The following is a 16141-nucleotide window of genomic DNA, read 5'->3' as shown; positions in this document are numbered from 1 at the left end:
ATGAACCCCTTTGACAAACTGATGGAATCTAGAGATCCTTCATTTGGAAAAATCTACAAACCACACAAAAATATCTGAGCACACCCATGGACCCCAGGGTGAAAACTAGTCTCTAGAATGCAGGGAGAAATGCTTGGATCATGAGAACATTGTTATTGTAAGTCCCATTTTATCCCATTTTACTTTCTCTCCCCCCGCAAACCCTGACGTGCATTTTTAAAATTCCAGTTTAGAATTTTCTTCCTCCAACCCTGTTCCCTGCAATGCTTGTGCCCTGGTGCTGGGAATGTTCCTGGTATTTAGAGGGGCTTCGGGAAGCCTCAGCGCTCAGGCACTGACTGTGGCAGAGATGGGAAGTGCACGGATGGGAACAGGGCCCTCGGAGGAAGCTGTGATTTTTCTTCTTGAGCTTTGGGCTATCCAGCACCCTCTTCCTTAAATACTCTCATGCCCGCTGACAATGGAAATCTTTGGGAAGATTTTCTTTAGCCACTTGCCCCCTGACCTGAAAGGTCAGCCTCGGTGGACACCGTGCTGCATTATCTAGATACTTGCCCCTGTCTTACACCTGTTCTCCACCCCTGACCTTGCAGAAAACCCAGTAGGAGTTTTTTAAATCTCTAATTTCTCCAGCCAGAGGAAAATCTGTTCTTTTCTATTGGGTAAGGTCCAAGTAGGGATGAGAGTAATGGCTTGGTTATCATTGGTGACACCTTTTACAGTTTGCAGAAAGCCTTGCCATACATAATGTCAGCGAGGGAAGGAGGGACAGGGTCAAGGTCAGGCTCCTTCGTGTGTCAGATAAAGGACCCATGGTGTTTCCAGGTTGTGAGGATCGACAGCACCATGGACAGCCCTCCATGCCTCAAGGTGACTCACAAGACATTCGGCACACAGAACAGCAATGCCAGTATGATCTACCTTCGCCTGAGCATGCCCGTCGAGTGCCACTCCTCCTTCAGCCACAGCCCCTGCCTGGACAGTGACGCTTTCCAGAAAAGGTGAGGGTGAGGCCTCCAGCCCTCAGAGGTGATCGTGCCTGTTGTGAAGTTGGCTTTCCATCTGTGTGTTTCGTACTCTATCTCAGCGCAACTAGAGTTCTGTGGGTAGAGTTCTCTTTGCCTTCAGTCGGGTAAAGAAATGGGGATCTGTGTGTATACTCACATGGGCATACACGTGCGTGTGTGTGCAATGCATAATTGGGGGGCCAAGCAAGCTAAATAGGGTCACATCTAGTGGAAAAGTTTGTTCTTCTCGAGCCCTCTGAGTTACTGGCCTCCTGGCAACCTGAGTTGCTGTGTTTTTGGAGTAAAAGGAGAGGGTACGGTTGTTGTTGCCTTTATGTGAAACTAGAAGCTTCTGGAGGCAAATACCACCTTCTTTGTATTATTATGGCCAGTGTCCCGCCCAGAAGCTGTGTAACTCATGAGTAATATGATTTCTCCCTTCCTGATAAGGAATATATTCCTTGCTGTCTTTCTTTCTTTCAGTGTTTATTTTTAATTGTTGATATATGTCTCCCTGTTTGGAGCTGTCTTGTCCAGGTTTTCTCTAGAGTTTCACTATCTACCAAGCTTCAAACAAGCACAGCTACTTGAGAGAACAGGGGAATGAATTCAGAGTAATGTATCCCCGCATACATTACTACAATCTTTTCAACACCCCGCCCCCTGGGCTGAGGGACAGCAGTTGGAAGTCGCAGCCCTGGCTTGTGGTAGCAGGTTACAAGTGAACAAGTCCCAAGACCAGTTGAGATCACTTGTGTACAGGAAATAGTTTCTTAAACTCGCCGTCATCATTAAAGGTAGATCAGTAGCCTGTCAGAATTGTGGAATTCTCTCTACAGCCAAATAACTAAGACACGGATTATCTTCCCTCCAGGAAACAGATGCAAGAAATACTCTCTCAAACAACCACAGTAAGTAAATGTTCTCAATTACGGTTTTAATTATTTGAGTCTTTGCTGTGCCTGGTAATATGCCCCCTCCAGCAAAGACCTGTCTAGAGATCCTCTGTAATTGCCAATTACTCTGCCTTTTAATATCCATCTTGATGCTTCCAAAGCATATCTATGGCATTTCTTAGATGGGGGAAGAAAAGACATTCATTCAGTGCCAAGCAGAGCTCTACCTGGAGCATCTAATTGGGCATCACTGCGCACTTGTTGCCCATCTGCCACCGGGGACCCAGCACTGCCTTTCTAATTGAAATGCACATCAGTTGGGGGGGTCTCAGTTTAATTCTTTTCTTTGCTCGTTTATGTAAACTTCTATGAATCAACTCTCCCGTCTCTCTGAGTTGTGCCAGGAATCATGTTGAAAGCCATCAAGTGAGAAAAAGGAGCCAGGGAACCAGCCCAGAAAATAGGAGGCTCATTTTTGTCCCTTTTCTATAGCTAGGTAGTCATCAGAAAGCAAGACGTCCTAATTTCTTTCTCTCTCTCATTCTTCTTTTAGCACCTGACAAAAACAAACAAAAAAAAAACTTTTTTTTGTGTGTGTGGAAGGAATGCATGTCACCCTTCTGTTATGTTATCCTATAGGTTAACTGCCTTCCAGAGGAAGAGTCCCACTGCCACGGCACATGCTTAAACTGTGCAGGGCACTGCGCTAGGCACATGGCACCACCTGCCCACTTAATTCCCGCAGCGACCCCGCGAGATGGGCAACATTATGTACCCTGAGACACAGAAAAGACACATGACTTGTCCAGGGTCACACGATGAATAGCTGCCAGTGCCAAGATTCAAGCCCCGGGCTGACTGACTTATCCTTTTATCTTCCAGTTAAAAAAAGATGACAGACAACAAACAGAAGTAACTTCATGAAGAGCGAATGTGCTCAGTTTCATAAAGAACACGGTGAAGCAGTCACTTACCTTAAAGCCTTAGTTATTGTTATAACATAGGGATACACTGTAGTGTTATGACGTCCACCGAGAACTGCTGTGGCGATGAGCCTGAGGGTCACATAAAGCGTGTTTGGCCACATAGGGGCTTCATTTCAAAGCATCTTTTTCAAGAGTTTCCCAAAAAAATCCTGAATTTCCCTGTAGAAGTGGGAAGTGTGGCAGGAGTTCTGAGCCTCGGCTGTCTCCACTCTCAGGGCAAAGACAGTGGCCTGACAGTGAGGGTTCTGTGCTGGCCTCTCCGAGTGGCTGCCACTTACTTCCTCAGCAAGACCTCTGAGCAAAGAGTGGTAGATGAAGGGCTTGATTCTCAGTGCTGAAGCACAACAGACGAGAGAAAAATAAGGAAGCCGAACTCTCTAGGCACCCCTTCTTCCAAGCCTGAAGTGCACCCCTCGAACCGGGTGCACTTTTAAGGAAAGAGGGAGTGGCTTCAGCACTGTTTCTGCCTCCCGAGCACGCTCCCCCAGCTCAGTGCCTCTCCCTCGCCTGGTCTCTCTCCAGCAGTGCTACTATGCGATCCGCATCTTTGCCGGACAAGATCCGTCCTGCGTCTGGGTCGGATGGGTGACTCCGGACTATCACCTATACAGTGAAAAGTTTGACCTGAATAAAAACTGTACAGTGACTGTTACTCTGGGGGATGAAAGAGGCCGAGTCCATGAAAGGTAAGGAGGCTCCTCACTCCCTCCCCCCAGTAGCCTTTTTTCCTCTAACCCTCACACCCCAAAAGAAGGAAACATCCAGCATCTGTTAAAAAGGGAAAATGAAGCACAGGCCTAAGTCCTTAAGTAAAAGGATGGGAGTGGGTACTATGACGGGAGACATGTTATTAGTGAAAAAAGTGGAGAATTTCATCATGTCTATAAAACATGACTCAGGGATGGGAGGTACAAGTGGACCATTGGGAGGTCTGGGCTCCGTTTCAGACTCTTCTCCATGATTTCTGGGCAAACCCAATTTCTACACCATCATGACAGGGAACAGTCCCTGGATGCTTGAGAGAAGTCACTTCAGAAGAAATAAAATGATGTACCACGTCACACAGCAGCTGATCAAGTCAGAACTCCTCATCCCGAGTTTGTCATGACTGACGCCACGAACAACATAAAAGAGACATTGCAAATTCATGCATAATAACCACTGAGTAAGAATTAGGGATCTTTAGGGAAACACATTTTGGGCACACCCATATCCTCCCACCAGTCCATTGGCACTGTCACCAGAAAGAGAATTCTTGGCCAGCTGTGGCCCAGAGGTGGACCATGTCTGTTGGCCATGTCTGTTTCTACCTGAGATTGAATGGAGTCTTTCCTCATGCAGACATGTGTAGAGATATAATACATTATTTTTCAAGCTGATCTTTATCCCTACAAAGTCAGGAATGGTTTTGGAGTCACCGCTCTTTGGATGCTACTGGCTCATCAAAGACTAGTGGTCGGGGCTCAGGTACAATCGCTGTAGGCAGGTGATTAAGAGCACAGACTCTGAAAGCAAACCGCCTGTATTTTAAACTGGGTTCCAGTACTTACCAGAGGTGTGACTTTGGACCAGTCACTAACCTCCCTGGGTTCAATTTCCTCATCTGTAAAATGAGAATAATAGTTTCTATCCTACAGAACAGTGATTTTCAACTGGTGTGCCACAGCACACTGGTGTGCCCCAAGAATTTTTAAAACATGCAATACCTGACTAGTCAAGGGCACTGACCTCTTTCCCCTTAGGTTGTCAAATAAAAAAAATGACAACAGCCAACACAATAGCCATTCAGTATGAATGAATCAAAATTATACCTATTTTTTTTTGTCAGATCAGCAAAAAATATGATACATTTTTTTGGTGTGCTGCAGAATCTTAGTAATTGGTTTATGTGTGCCATGAGTTGACAATGGTTGAAAATTGCTGCTACAGAGTTATGAGGAATGAATGAGATAATGCATAGAAAAATGCCTGGAACAGTGCCACAGCCCGGGCACTCAGTAAACATTAACTGCAATTATTATCGTTGCTGAATGTCTATCATGTAATGAGATCCAAAGTAGATGCTATAAGCAACATCTGGTTCAGGCTGGCAAGGAAAGTATGTGAAAGCAGTTGACAATCCAGACTTTCCTTTCCAATCAGAAAATCAAAAGGCAGATGTGCTCATCCCAGTTGGGTGTATTGCTCCCGTTTCCTGGCTGTGCCTTGCCAGGCATGATTTATCTGAGCCTCAGTGACAGCATTTATTGTGAAAATTAAGTGAAACATCAGCACCTAGAATCAGACCCAGTATATAGTAGGTCCTCAGTAATCCTTCTTTGTCTCTTGCATGACAGATAAAAACAGGATCGATTTTCAGGTTTTTAGGTTATTTCAAGTTTGGGCCCTTTAAATTATGACCAAATCATGGCACTTCACTCTCTCACTGTTTCAATGCATTATTAATTGAATCCTGTAGTAGTCACCAATGTACTTAGTACTCTAATCACTAAAAAGCAGTAGTAACATGGCTGCAGTTTAACCTTAATGGAAATCTAGCAATGGCTATAACTCCTTGGAAGGAGCAATTTGCACTGGCCCTGCCTGAGGGCTTCGCACTGAGGAACCAGCCAGGTGAGGAGGGGGGCAGCACTTGATCTTTGGGCAGTGGCCACAAAGTGACTTACAAAGGGGATTTGCAGTGGAGGGGGTGGGTAATAGACTTCTAGAGCTGGAAAGAACCTTGGAGAATTCTAATCAAACCCTTGGCTGTCCAAGGTCAAATCAGATTGACCTTAGGATGTTTAAAGGGGCTTCCCTTCCATCAGGTGTAGACTCACTCTCGTTTAACCTGAGAAAAATCACTTTGTGTTGCTTCAAGTGACCGGGTTCCTCCGATGATGTACTCCAGGACTGGACTAGGAGGAGCTACCTAGTCAGCTGTCCCCTGCCCACAGCCAGAGCAAAGGGTTCAGGAATCACCTTTGCCACTGTGCCATTTCTCTTAACCCCTCCCGAAATTTGAAATCTTACAATTAAGGAACCAGGCTTTGGAGCCTTGATGGCTTTTTGGTTATTATATTTGACTTTTAAATCTAAATAATGGTGCCTACAATGGAGATTACATTCTGTGGGTTGGTAGACAGCTTGCTGAGAAAGGCACCCCAGCTGGAAGTTAGGGAAGACTCCAGGGGACTGGGAGGACATGAGACCAACTTGACCTACTTTGCAAGTCTTCCTAGGCCCAGGCCTGCCGTCCTAAGGAATGTGGCCCTGAGTTTCCAAGTGTCTTACAGATTTTTTGCCCTGACACTGGGCTAGGACTCTGAAACCAGATTTTTTATCCTGCCTCTGATACCAAGTGCCTATATACGTCTGAGTATGGCAGGCACCCTGCTTGTGCCTCCATTTCCCATCTCTAAGGGGAGAATTCTTCCATCCCCATTCTCTGGTTCAGAAAGGTAGACCAACATTGAGCCGGGAAACAGTTCCCCAAGCATTAGGCTCTGTGGACCGAAGTAGCCTGATAGACTGTCACATCCCTAAACTGAGAGGTTTGTGCCTGAGGAAACTGGGCTGAAGCTGAACGAATTCATTTAAGAAAACAAGTCATTGGGGCGGACTGGAAAGCCTGGGCAGTCCACCCCTGAGTCCTGGTTGCAAGCTGCCCCAGTCCCCACTCTGTGCCTTTCATCTTTTTGGCTCTTAGTGTGAAGCGCAGCAACTGCTACATGGTCTGGGGTGGGGACATTGTGGCCACTTCCCAGCGATCAAGTCGCAGCAACGTGGACCTGGAGATCGGCTGCCTCGTGGATCTGGCAATGGGCATGTTGTCCTTCTCGGCCAATGGGAGAGAGCTTGGCACCTGCTACCAGGTAGGGACAGTTTCTGGGGACAAGACAGTGGTGTCCCCATCTTAGGTCTCTCCTCATTCTCATACTGAGCATCCCCATCAGAGCGTGCGCAGGTGATGAGCCCTTGTGGCCCACAAGCCATCTTGGAAAACAAACAATAAATGAGTAGAGTGGCTTCATTTTGTCCAGAAAGGGAAAAAAATGGGATGTGTGTGTGTGAAACTATAGTATTTTTTTGGTTGATCATATATGCTGATCATCTTTCTAGAAGATAAGAGGGTTTTTCCTTGGTGATGGGCTCTAAAAGGTTATTTATTTATTCCATAAATATTTCCTATGCAACTTTTATGTCACCTGGGCCATACAAGATGCAAAGTTTAAGAGGTGAACGGAGATACTCCTTGCTTTAAGAAACTTCTGTAATCAAATATAGACCCGTACAAGCTGGTTAATTTGCCAGGGAGTATTCCCTTTGCAGAAGATGAGTCTCATTCCCTATGGGTTCCTTACAGGGTCCTTTTAAAATGCATGTATGTAAATAATGTGTTTTCCTATTACATTCTGTGTACTTTGATAGAACTCATCAGGAAAAGCATCAGTTGTACACATGTAGGTTTACCTGTCATTAAGCACCAGAAGCCTGCAGTCAATAATATTGTAATAACTACGGATGGTGCCAGGTGGGTGCCGGAAATATCCGGGGGAACACTTCGTAAAGTATATGATTTTCTAACCACTGTGCTGTACATCTGAAACTCATACAAAATAATATTGAATGTAAACTGTGATTTAAAAAATTGTTTTTAAAAAGTGGACCAAAAAAAGATGTGAACAAAAATAAAATTACACAATAATGAAAAAAAAAAGCTGATTTCCCTTAAGTAGGATCTTCTTGTCTGGTGGCCATGGAAGCTTGGAAAATGCCACATATCATACCCTCCTCTAGAAGTTTTCCAACAAACATCGACTTTGAGAAATACTTTAGAAGAAACCTATCTACCCAAGCATTTCTCATACTATTTAACCAAGAAGAGCTTTGCTTTTTTTTTTTTTTTTTTTTTTGCTTTAACAGTTAGTAGTACTCTGTAAGCCTGGAGTTCTACAGAGCACACCTGAGAAAGGCTAAGATGAGTTAAATTTCTGCATTAAACCTTCTTCTTGACATTGTGAGGATAGACTGGAGAGTCTCATGTATGTGCAGACAGAGTGTTATTCGACTTCAGACAAGGAAGAGCTCGCCTCCACTGAGTGGTCAGAAAAGTGCTCATGATGAAGAAACCTTGATTTTGAAGCAAAAAACAAAAAATTTTTTTTCTTGTGGAGCGAGGGAAGTGTAGTAGGTTGAAAGACTGGCACAGGGAGTGTGACGCGTTATGGAAACGGAAGCATAAGGTACTGTGTGTTTGAGCAACAGTGGACAGACTGGTGTGGGGCCTCTGTAGATTGTGGTTGAGAAATCCACTTAGAAAGGAGGCAGGTATTGATAAGAACTGAGGACCTCCTGAAGGTTGCCAACCCAGGACAATGACATGCCCTGTTTAATGAAGCTTAGCCAACGGCAGCTAGTGAAAAGCATCCCAGTGCTATGTAAATGGATAAAACCCAGAATCAGCCCCAGGTTGCAGCCTCCAGGCTGAAACGCCTCTTGGCAGTCATTTCCTGGCTTGTGGTTGGGGAGATGGCATCCAGAGAGGAGACATACAGTAGCTTCCCCAAATCTGAAATGTTTGGTGACTAAGATCAGGTGGGCTGATCCCTTTTGGGGTTCCTGGGACGGCCTGCTGGCATGGAGGCAGCTGCGTCCTCTCTGGACCCCCTGCAGTGTGTGCACCTCCTTCTGTTCCTGGAAAAAGGTAGAATCATCGACACCGTGCAGCAGGCTTGGTCCAGAAGTGGGGGCCCAACCAGCCGTTCCCAGAAACAGGCCTTTGTGAAACCAGGCTGTATTCTCCTAGTACTTTCTAATCCCACCCTCCCCCCAGTCCCTTGAGAAACTGCTTACGTACATTACTCTGTCTTCAGAATCCATTAGCTTTTTCCCATTAAATTTGAAATGAGTTTGACTGAAGGGTCCTCCCTGAGCTGCAGAGAGCTCTAAAGCATCTAATAACTTCAGGCTAGTTGGGCTTCGGAAGTCCCTAAATAAATAAGCGATGGCATTTGAAGCGGCAGTTACCAGCCTTCCTCAAGGAAGAGCCCACGATGTTGAGCCCACGATGTCAGTGTCCCACAGAGAGCAGGACACTGGCCATTTTTAAGCCCATCTTTCCAGTAGTTCCTGGGTGACAGTGGGCTGATCACTTGTCTTCTCTGAGCTGGTTCCTACCCTTCTGGGATGGCTGCCTCTGCTTCACGCGTATAAATCCCGATTTCTCACTCAGCGGTGCCAGTCCTGCCTCTCCCCCCCCCCCCCCCGAGAAATGTTGCTGTGACTGGGGAGAGAACCCTGGCTCTGCGCAGCAGCCCTGGGGAGGCTCACACCCAGGCAGCCCCCTTCTCACTGCAGGCGAGACGCTGACGTGTGTGTGGCTGTGCCTCTGGTCCCCCTGGCAGTGGGATAATTGTTATTCTGCAGCTGTAGCCGTTTTCATTTTTCAATTATCTCGAGAGAAGCAGGGCAGTGATATTTATACACTGGCTTTCAATTTGGAAAGGACCAGTAACCAAAATAACGAGAGAAGGGTTCTCTCAAACAAAATTTTTAGGGCTCCCCCATTAAAGACTGCTAGTAAATTTGAAAACCTTTTTTCTGTCCCACTTAATGTAATCATGGGCAAGACCAGGAATAAAATGTATGTTCAAGAAATACCACTGCTCTGGTATTGACACCCCAGCCACATTGCTCTGAGAACTGAGCCGGAGGAGTTAGGTTTCAGTTCAGGCCAGTTCCTATGCCCTGATCTTCACACACAGTTAGAAATAGAACGTCTGTTATTGCAAGGACAAAATTGATCAGCTAGTGATAAAAGGTACCTTAAAAACGAAGGGGAAACTGTCAGCAGTACTCCACGGCTGACCCGAATGTGGGCTCACTGTCCATTACAATGTGAGTTCCCATCCAGAGTGGAAGCTCCCGAGGGCAGAGGCCATCTCTCATGTTCACTGCCAAGTCCCCTGCTCATAAAACAACACCTGGCGCCTACTGAGTGCTTGCTAAATATTTGTTGTCAAGCTGCCCAACTCCACTGGAAAGCCACATATTAGTTGTTTAATTGCTGCCTAACCAGTTACCACAAAATTAGCAGCTTTAGACAGCACAGGTTTATTATCTCACAGTTCTATGACTGGGTTCTGTGCTCAGATTCAAACAAGGCCAAAGTCAAGGTGTCAGCTGGGCTGAGCTGGCTCTATCTGGAAGTTCTGGGAGGAATCCACTCCAAGTTCATCTGCGTTGTTGGCAGGGTCCAATTGTAGTTGTAGGCTGGGCTTCTGAGGTCCCTGTTTCCTTGCTGGCCATTAGTCAGGGCCACTCTTTGCTCCCAGAGGTGCCCACATTCCTCCTCAGGTGGCCCTTTCATCTCCACAGCCCCAGGGCATGTCCAGTTCTTGCCAAGCTTCCAATCTCTCTGACTTTCCCTTCTGCCCTCAGCAGGTGAAAACACCTGGTTTTAAAGGGCTCATGTGACTAGGATAATCTCTCTATCTCTAGGTTAACTGTTTAGTAGCCTTACTTATCTCTTGAGAATACCTCCTGCCACGTGACATATACCATCGCAAAAGTGACCCAGGGGTCATGAGAGTCAGCTGGGATTCTGTTTACCACACCCCCCGTTGCCAGTTTTATCCTTGTGTACATCCATCATAAGCCCACACTTGTGTTATACTCTTTTTTTTTTTTTTAATTGATTTCAGAGAGAGAGAGAGAGAGAGATTTGTTGTTCCACTTATTTACGAATTCATTGGTTGATTCTTGTGTGTGCCCTGACCAGGGATTGAACTTACAGCCTTGGAGTACCGGGACTACGCTCTAATCAACTGAGCTATGTTATAGTCTCATTTCAGTAATTAAAGAGAAATTTCTGTTGTTCCTTGAGGTGGGAGTGTACTCTGCAGGGTAGAAAGCACCCTATCCCCGGGTATTCTGAAGGATTTCAGAGCACCACCTTTCCGCAGGAAGGTGTAAGGAGGGCCCTGGTGTTTGTCTGGGTGGTGTGTGAAGTTTGCAGGGACCAGGCCTGAGGGACCGAAAAACATGCCACCATCCTCGGCCTATAGCTCCCTGTACTGGTGGGATTGTGCTCAGCACAGGGAACCTTCAGCTGAATGCACTTCTCTCCCCCAAGGAGCACAGATTTATGGGATTATCACTGGTCCAGGTGAAGTTTTCTAAGTCGCTAGAGCTCTACTTGCTTCGGGTTGCAATGACCTGAGGGTCATGCATTGTTCTAGGTGTCACATATGGGTATTTGAGAAATCTGGGGCCAGCCCAGGGATGAGTCTTGCTTTATGGCCAAGGTCACACCAGCATCAGATCAGAATTTCCTATTCATGTCTCTCACCACTGTAAACCCAGAGTCTGGCACAAAGCAGGTATGTCATACGCACTACGTAATTATTTGTTGAATGTCCTTAACAAAGCTGCTTTTTGGCTTTATAGGCATTTATCCCTTCATATTTCCCAGCATTGGGGATAAAGCAAATATTGATACCTGAACTCTGAGCCCACTGTAATGTATGGGAGTGACCTTGTGCTGGGCACAGGCTGGGGTTTAATCAGCTGGCCTGTTTCATCATGAGCAAATGATAGCACTGGATCATGTGACCTTTTAAGTCACAGCAATAAAAATTGTGTTATTATAAATCTTATGCCTAAATGTATTGAGGAAGTTCACCATCTAAGGAAATCTGTAACAAATATCCTGACAGAAAGAAAACTCTCTATATTCATTTTCTATTATTGTGTAACAGGTTACCCTGAACTTAGTGACTTCAAACAGCACATGTTTATTGTCCCATAGGCTCCATGAGTAAGGAGTCCAAGCACAGCTCAGCTAGGTCCTCTGCTCATGATCTCACAAAGCTGCAGTCCAGGTGTCAGCCAGGCTGCCTCCTTGTCTGGAGCTCATCTTTCTAAGCTCCAGTGGTTGTTCACAGGACTCCATTTCTTGCATTTGTGGAACAGAGGCTCCATTTCTTTTTGGCTGCAGCCAGGGTCCAGCCTCTCTCAGTGCCCTGAGACCCCCTCTCACAACACACCAGGTTACTTCTTTCTCTCGTCTGCTGAGATGGAGCCTGATATAAAATGACAGTCCTTTCACTTTTGCAGAAACAACACTTAAGTTCTAGCAGAGGGGATTATACAGGAGGGTGACTAACTGGGGGGTACCTTAGGGTATGTCCACAACACCCACCATCCCCTAAATGGGTTGGTCGGAAGAGTTGCAAGAATTTCCTAATGTTTGAATTTTCTTAAAGGCAAAGGACTTCACTTGGTGGAATTAGAGGCCCACTTCTTCCTCCACAGTCTGATCAAAAGCCCTGCCTCAAAGTTTGCAAGTGATAAGTGAAGCCCCAATGTCATAAATAAATCCACGTGCCTCGTCTAAAAGACAGTCCATGAACCCACGCCATTTAATGTAAGAACTACAATCAGAGAGAGAAGAAGGTGGAGAGAAGTCCAGAGGAACCAAGTGAAAGGAGAGGTTTTGAGAGAGGAGGCGGGCTCTATGGAGACGGGCTCTGGAGGCAGCCCCTTCTTCTTATTCCAGGAAAGCACCTCACAGCCCCGCCTGCATAGAGCGGTTCCTACGTGAGGGTGCTTATCTCGCCAAGGGACATTTGGCAATCTCTGAGGACACTTTTGGTTATCACGACTCTGGCAGGGGTGGGAAGCACTACTGACATCGAGCAGGTAGAGGCCAGGGATGCCAAAAATACCCTACAATGCACAGGATAGCCCCGACCACAAAGACTTTCCCAGCCCAAAATGTCAGTAGTCCCAAGGTTAAGAAACCCTGCTATGAGAGCCCTTCTGGGCGTACCCGACCGATGTCCATTTGCCTTCAGAAATTACTGTACCGCCCTCAGTGGTCACCCCCTCTGGGCAGGTGTCTCTGTACTCTGTGAAGAGCCAGAGCATTTAGTTGTTCAGTGACCAAGATCAGGCACTGCTTTTGGTGGCAAGTTAGTAGCTCCCACCTGTGTCCATCCTCCTGAGAAGTGGAGAAAGCTGTTGGCTTCATTTACCTGAGAGAGAAAATGAAAGGATGTGGGATTCGGCCCAAGTAGAGAGAGGGAGAGAGTGTTTGAGTGTTTGATAATCACCAACAGGTACCAGGTCTCTAAGAATTTCTGAGCAGAGCAGAAGGACCAGTCCCTGAACTCTCCTCTTCAGCCAGAATTAGAGTGTGGCGGTGATTAGGACGCACAGTGACTTCGCCGTCTGTGATGTTATCGCTCTGGACAAACCTCTCCATTTGTTTTGGTTTCCAGGTGGAGCCCAATACCAAAGTGTTCCCAGCAGTCTTCCTGCAGCCTACCAGCACTTCTTTGTTCCAGTTTGAACTTGGGAAGCTGAAGGTATTTTTCTGTCCCCTCATCTAAGGCCTATGACAAGAGAAGGCACACTGATCATTAGGCCTCAGAACACACGGGACCCTGTCACTTCTCGCTTCTCATATACCCTTCTCATTTTCTCCTTCGCCCACTTCTACTGGGTGCTAATAGAATTAATGCTCATATAACCCATTAGGCAAGGTCTTAATTAATGCTGGCAAAGCCCTTAGAGGTCCCTGGGCACATTTGTTTGTCTTTACTTTATACTAACCCTGTTGGGTATCGTGGGCCAGCAGCTGAGACTCTCTGTATTGCACGTGTGTTCCCCCCCGGATGCCTTCCCGCCCTGGCCCAGACTGCGTTGCCCCTGTCAGCAGCCATATTTAAGAGCGAAGAGAAGAACCCAGTCCCGCAGTGTCCCCCGCGGCTGGACGTGCAGACCATCCAGCCCGTGCTCTGGAGCCGCATGCCCAGCAGCTTCCTGAAGGTGGAGACGGAGCGGGTGAGCGAGCGCCATGGCTGGGTGGTGCAGTGCCTGGAGCCCCTGCAGATGATGGCGCTGCACATCCCCGAGGAGAACAGGTAGTGGGGGGCCCAGAGGATGGGGCAGGCCTGGGAGGTGGGGAGGCAGGGCCCCCAAAACCCAGAAGGGAAGGAGGCGTGTCCTTATCGACCAAGGGCCCTGCACAGCCCCAAGACGACTGTTGATTTCCCCAAAGCCTCAGTTTCTCCTCTTTCCCTTCTCAGCTTTTGATATTCACTCAGAAACAATAGCTTGTTCACTGTGAGATGCCTGCCACGGGGGCTTCACTGCAGCTCTGAGGGCCTGCACTCAGGGACATGTCCATGCATTTAATTAAAAATGTTGGTGTGATCCTTAAATACATGTTTAGTGATGGCAAGACTGAGGGGGGGGCGGGTATGCCCAACTTACTTAGAGGACGAAGAATCAGGCTCCTGGCCTCCCCTCATTAGGAGGCATTCTTGGACGATGGCCTGGGTTCAGTCCCAGCTCTATCACTTTCTGGCTGTGTGGCCTTGGGTGAGTTACTCATGCACGTCAGGCCTCAGTCTCCTCATGGGTGCAGGGAGATAAATGTCCACCCAAAGGATGGCTGGGAGAAAAAAATGGGATTGTGTAGGTAAAGATATGTAGAGTTTCTATGTGTAGTAAGAATTAAGTAAGTTCTGTTTTATGGATATTATTACCCCTTGATCTCTTGGACTAAAAAAATAAAGTAATAGAGAGGGGGTGGAGGTATTTGACACCTGCCTAGCTCTCAGTTAGGTGTTCCTTTGGGTCATGAGCAGCAGGGCAGGCTAGTGTATGGAAGGAGCAGAAAAGACCAGCAGTCCACCCATGTAAGCCATTGATAAGGGTCCTCAGATCCATGGTGAGGTGCTAAACAAAGTGGAAAATCTAAGCAAAGACCAGAGCCCACACCCTGGACTCCCACAGATGAGGAAACAGCAAACAGGCAAACACACCTCTAAAGTCAGGAAGGAGGAAGAGAAAGTGAGTTGATTACTTCTGCGCATCGCAAGCTGGGAAGTGTTTTCTCTCTGGACGAGAGTATGGTGTGTTTGTTGTCAGGGGCAGGAAAGCCCCTTGGATGAGGGCAGATTGGAGATTATAACAATGATTGTAGAAGGTAGATTGATGGAGGGTTTCATCTACATCAGGAGACAGAGAATCCCCTTGAGTCCACAAATAACAGGACCAAGTCACCTCTGTCTTATGCCTGAATGTTTTTCAGTGTTGAGATTTTGAGGTTTTCCCTAATAAGGAATACTATAATATTTGGTAAACTAGTATCTTTCTAAGTCTTACCTACCGACTTTGGAGATCCTTGTAGTTAGATATGGTGGATGATCAGGAACAGATGAGGACCAGAACTGGGAGAGGAATGATAACCCAGAAGAGAAAGTGTGGCAGAGACTCCTTCATCCTTCTGCCCCACCTGCCTTCATCGGGTTGGGCGAATCCCTGGGGATTCAGAGCAGTAACTTGGCTCAGTTCTGACACATTTTCCTTCCTGTGGAGTGGTTGGTTGCTCATCTCATTCTCAGGTGTGTGGACATCCTGGAGCTCTGTGAGCAGGAGGACCTGATGCAGTTCCATTACCACACGCTGAGACTCTACAGCGCTGTGTGCGCCCTGGGAAACAGCCGAGTTGCCTACGCCCTGTGCAGCCACGTGGACCTCGCCCAGCTCTTCTACGCCATTGATAACAAGTACCTCCCTGGCCTCCTTCGGTCTGGTTTCTATGACCTGCTCATCAGCATCCATCTGGCCAGCGCTAAGGAGAGAAAGCAGATGATGAAGAATGAATACATCATCCCCATTACCAGCACCACCAGGAAAATCCGCCTGTACCCAGATGAGTCCAAGAGGCACGGGCTGCCTGGGGTGGGCCTGAGAACGTGCCTGAAGCCAGGCTTCCAGTTCTCCACCCCTTGCGTTGTCCTGACCAGTGAGGAGCACCAGAAGCAGAGCCCCGAGATTCCCTTGGAGATTCTGAAAATGAAGGCGCTGGGCATGCTGACAGAGGCCGTGCAGTGCAGTGGGGCTCACATCCGAGACCCTGTTGGGGGGTCTGTGCAGTTCCAGTTCGTGCCTGTGCTGAAACTCATCGGAACCCTACTGGTCATGGGGGTGTTTGACGACGATGACGTTCGGCAGATTCTCCTCCTGATCGATCCGTCTGTGTTTGGGGAGCACAGTGGAGACACAGAAGAGGGAGCAGAGAAGGAGGAAGTGACTCAGGTGGAGGAGAAGGCAGTGGAGGCTGGGGAAAAGGCCGGCAAGGAGGCTCCAGTCAAAGGCTTGCTGCAGACCCGATTACCCGAGTCCGTCAAGCTGCAGGTAACTTGGGGCATCAAAGATCCTTCCCTTGGAAAGAGCTGGGGAGCGAGACAATACA

At 47.3% G+C, this 16141-nt stretch overlaps 1 protein-coding gene across 1 annotated transcript in view; it reads left to right on the top strand.

The window, feature by feature from the left end:
• Window positions 1-16141, top strand: part of RYR3 (ryanodine receptor 3) — a 472179-nt gene that overhangs the window by 295025 nt on the left and 161013 nt on the right. Inside the window, exons 29-35 of the mRNA XM_081119125.1 lie at window positions 826-1001; window positions 1882-1918; window positions 3412-3575; window positions 6578-6743; window positions 13155-13241; window positions 13573-13799; window positions 15288-16083. Coding sequence (XP_080975251.1) covers window positions 826-1001; window positions 1882-1918; window positions 3412-3575; window positions 6578-6743; window positions 13155-13241; window positions 13573-13799; window positions 15288-16083 — 1653 coding nt within the window. The remainder of the gene's footprint in view (window positions 1-825; window positions 1002-1881; window positions 1919-3411; window positions 3576-6577; window positions 6744-13154; window positions 13242-13572; window positions 13800-15287; window positions 16084-16141) is intronic.

The sequence above is a fragment of the Miniopterus schreibersii genome, assembly GCF_964146895.1.
Source record: "Miniopterus schreibersii genome assembly, chromosome: 1".
Lineage (NCBI taxonomy): Eukaryota > Metazoa > Chordata > Mammalia > Chiroptera > Miniopteridae > Miniopterus > Miniopterus schreibersii.
Note: the sequence above shows the minus strand (reverse complement) of the source record. Positions and strands in the feature narration are given on the sequence as shown.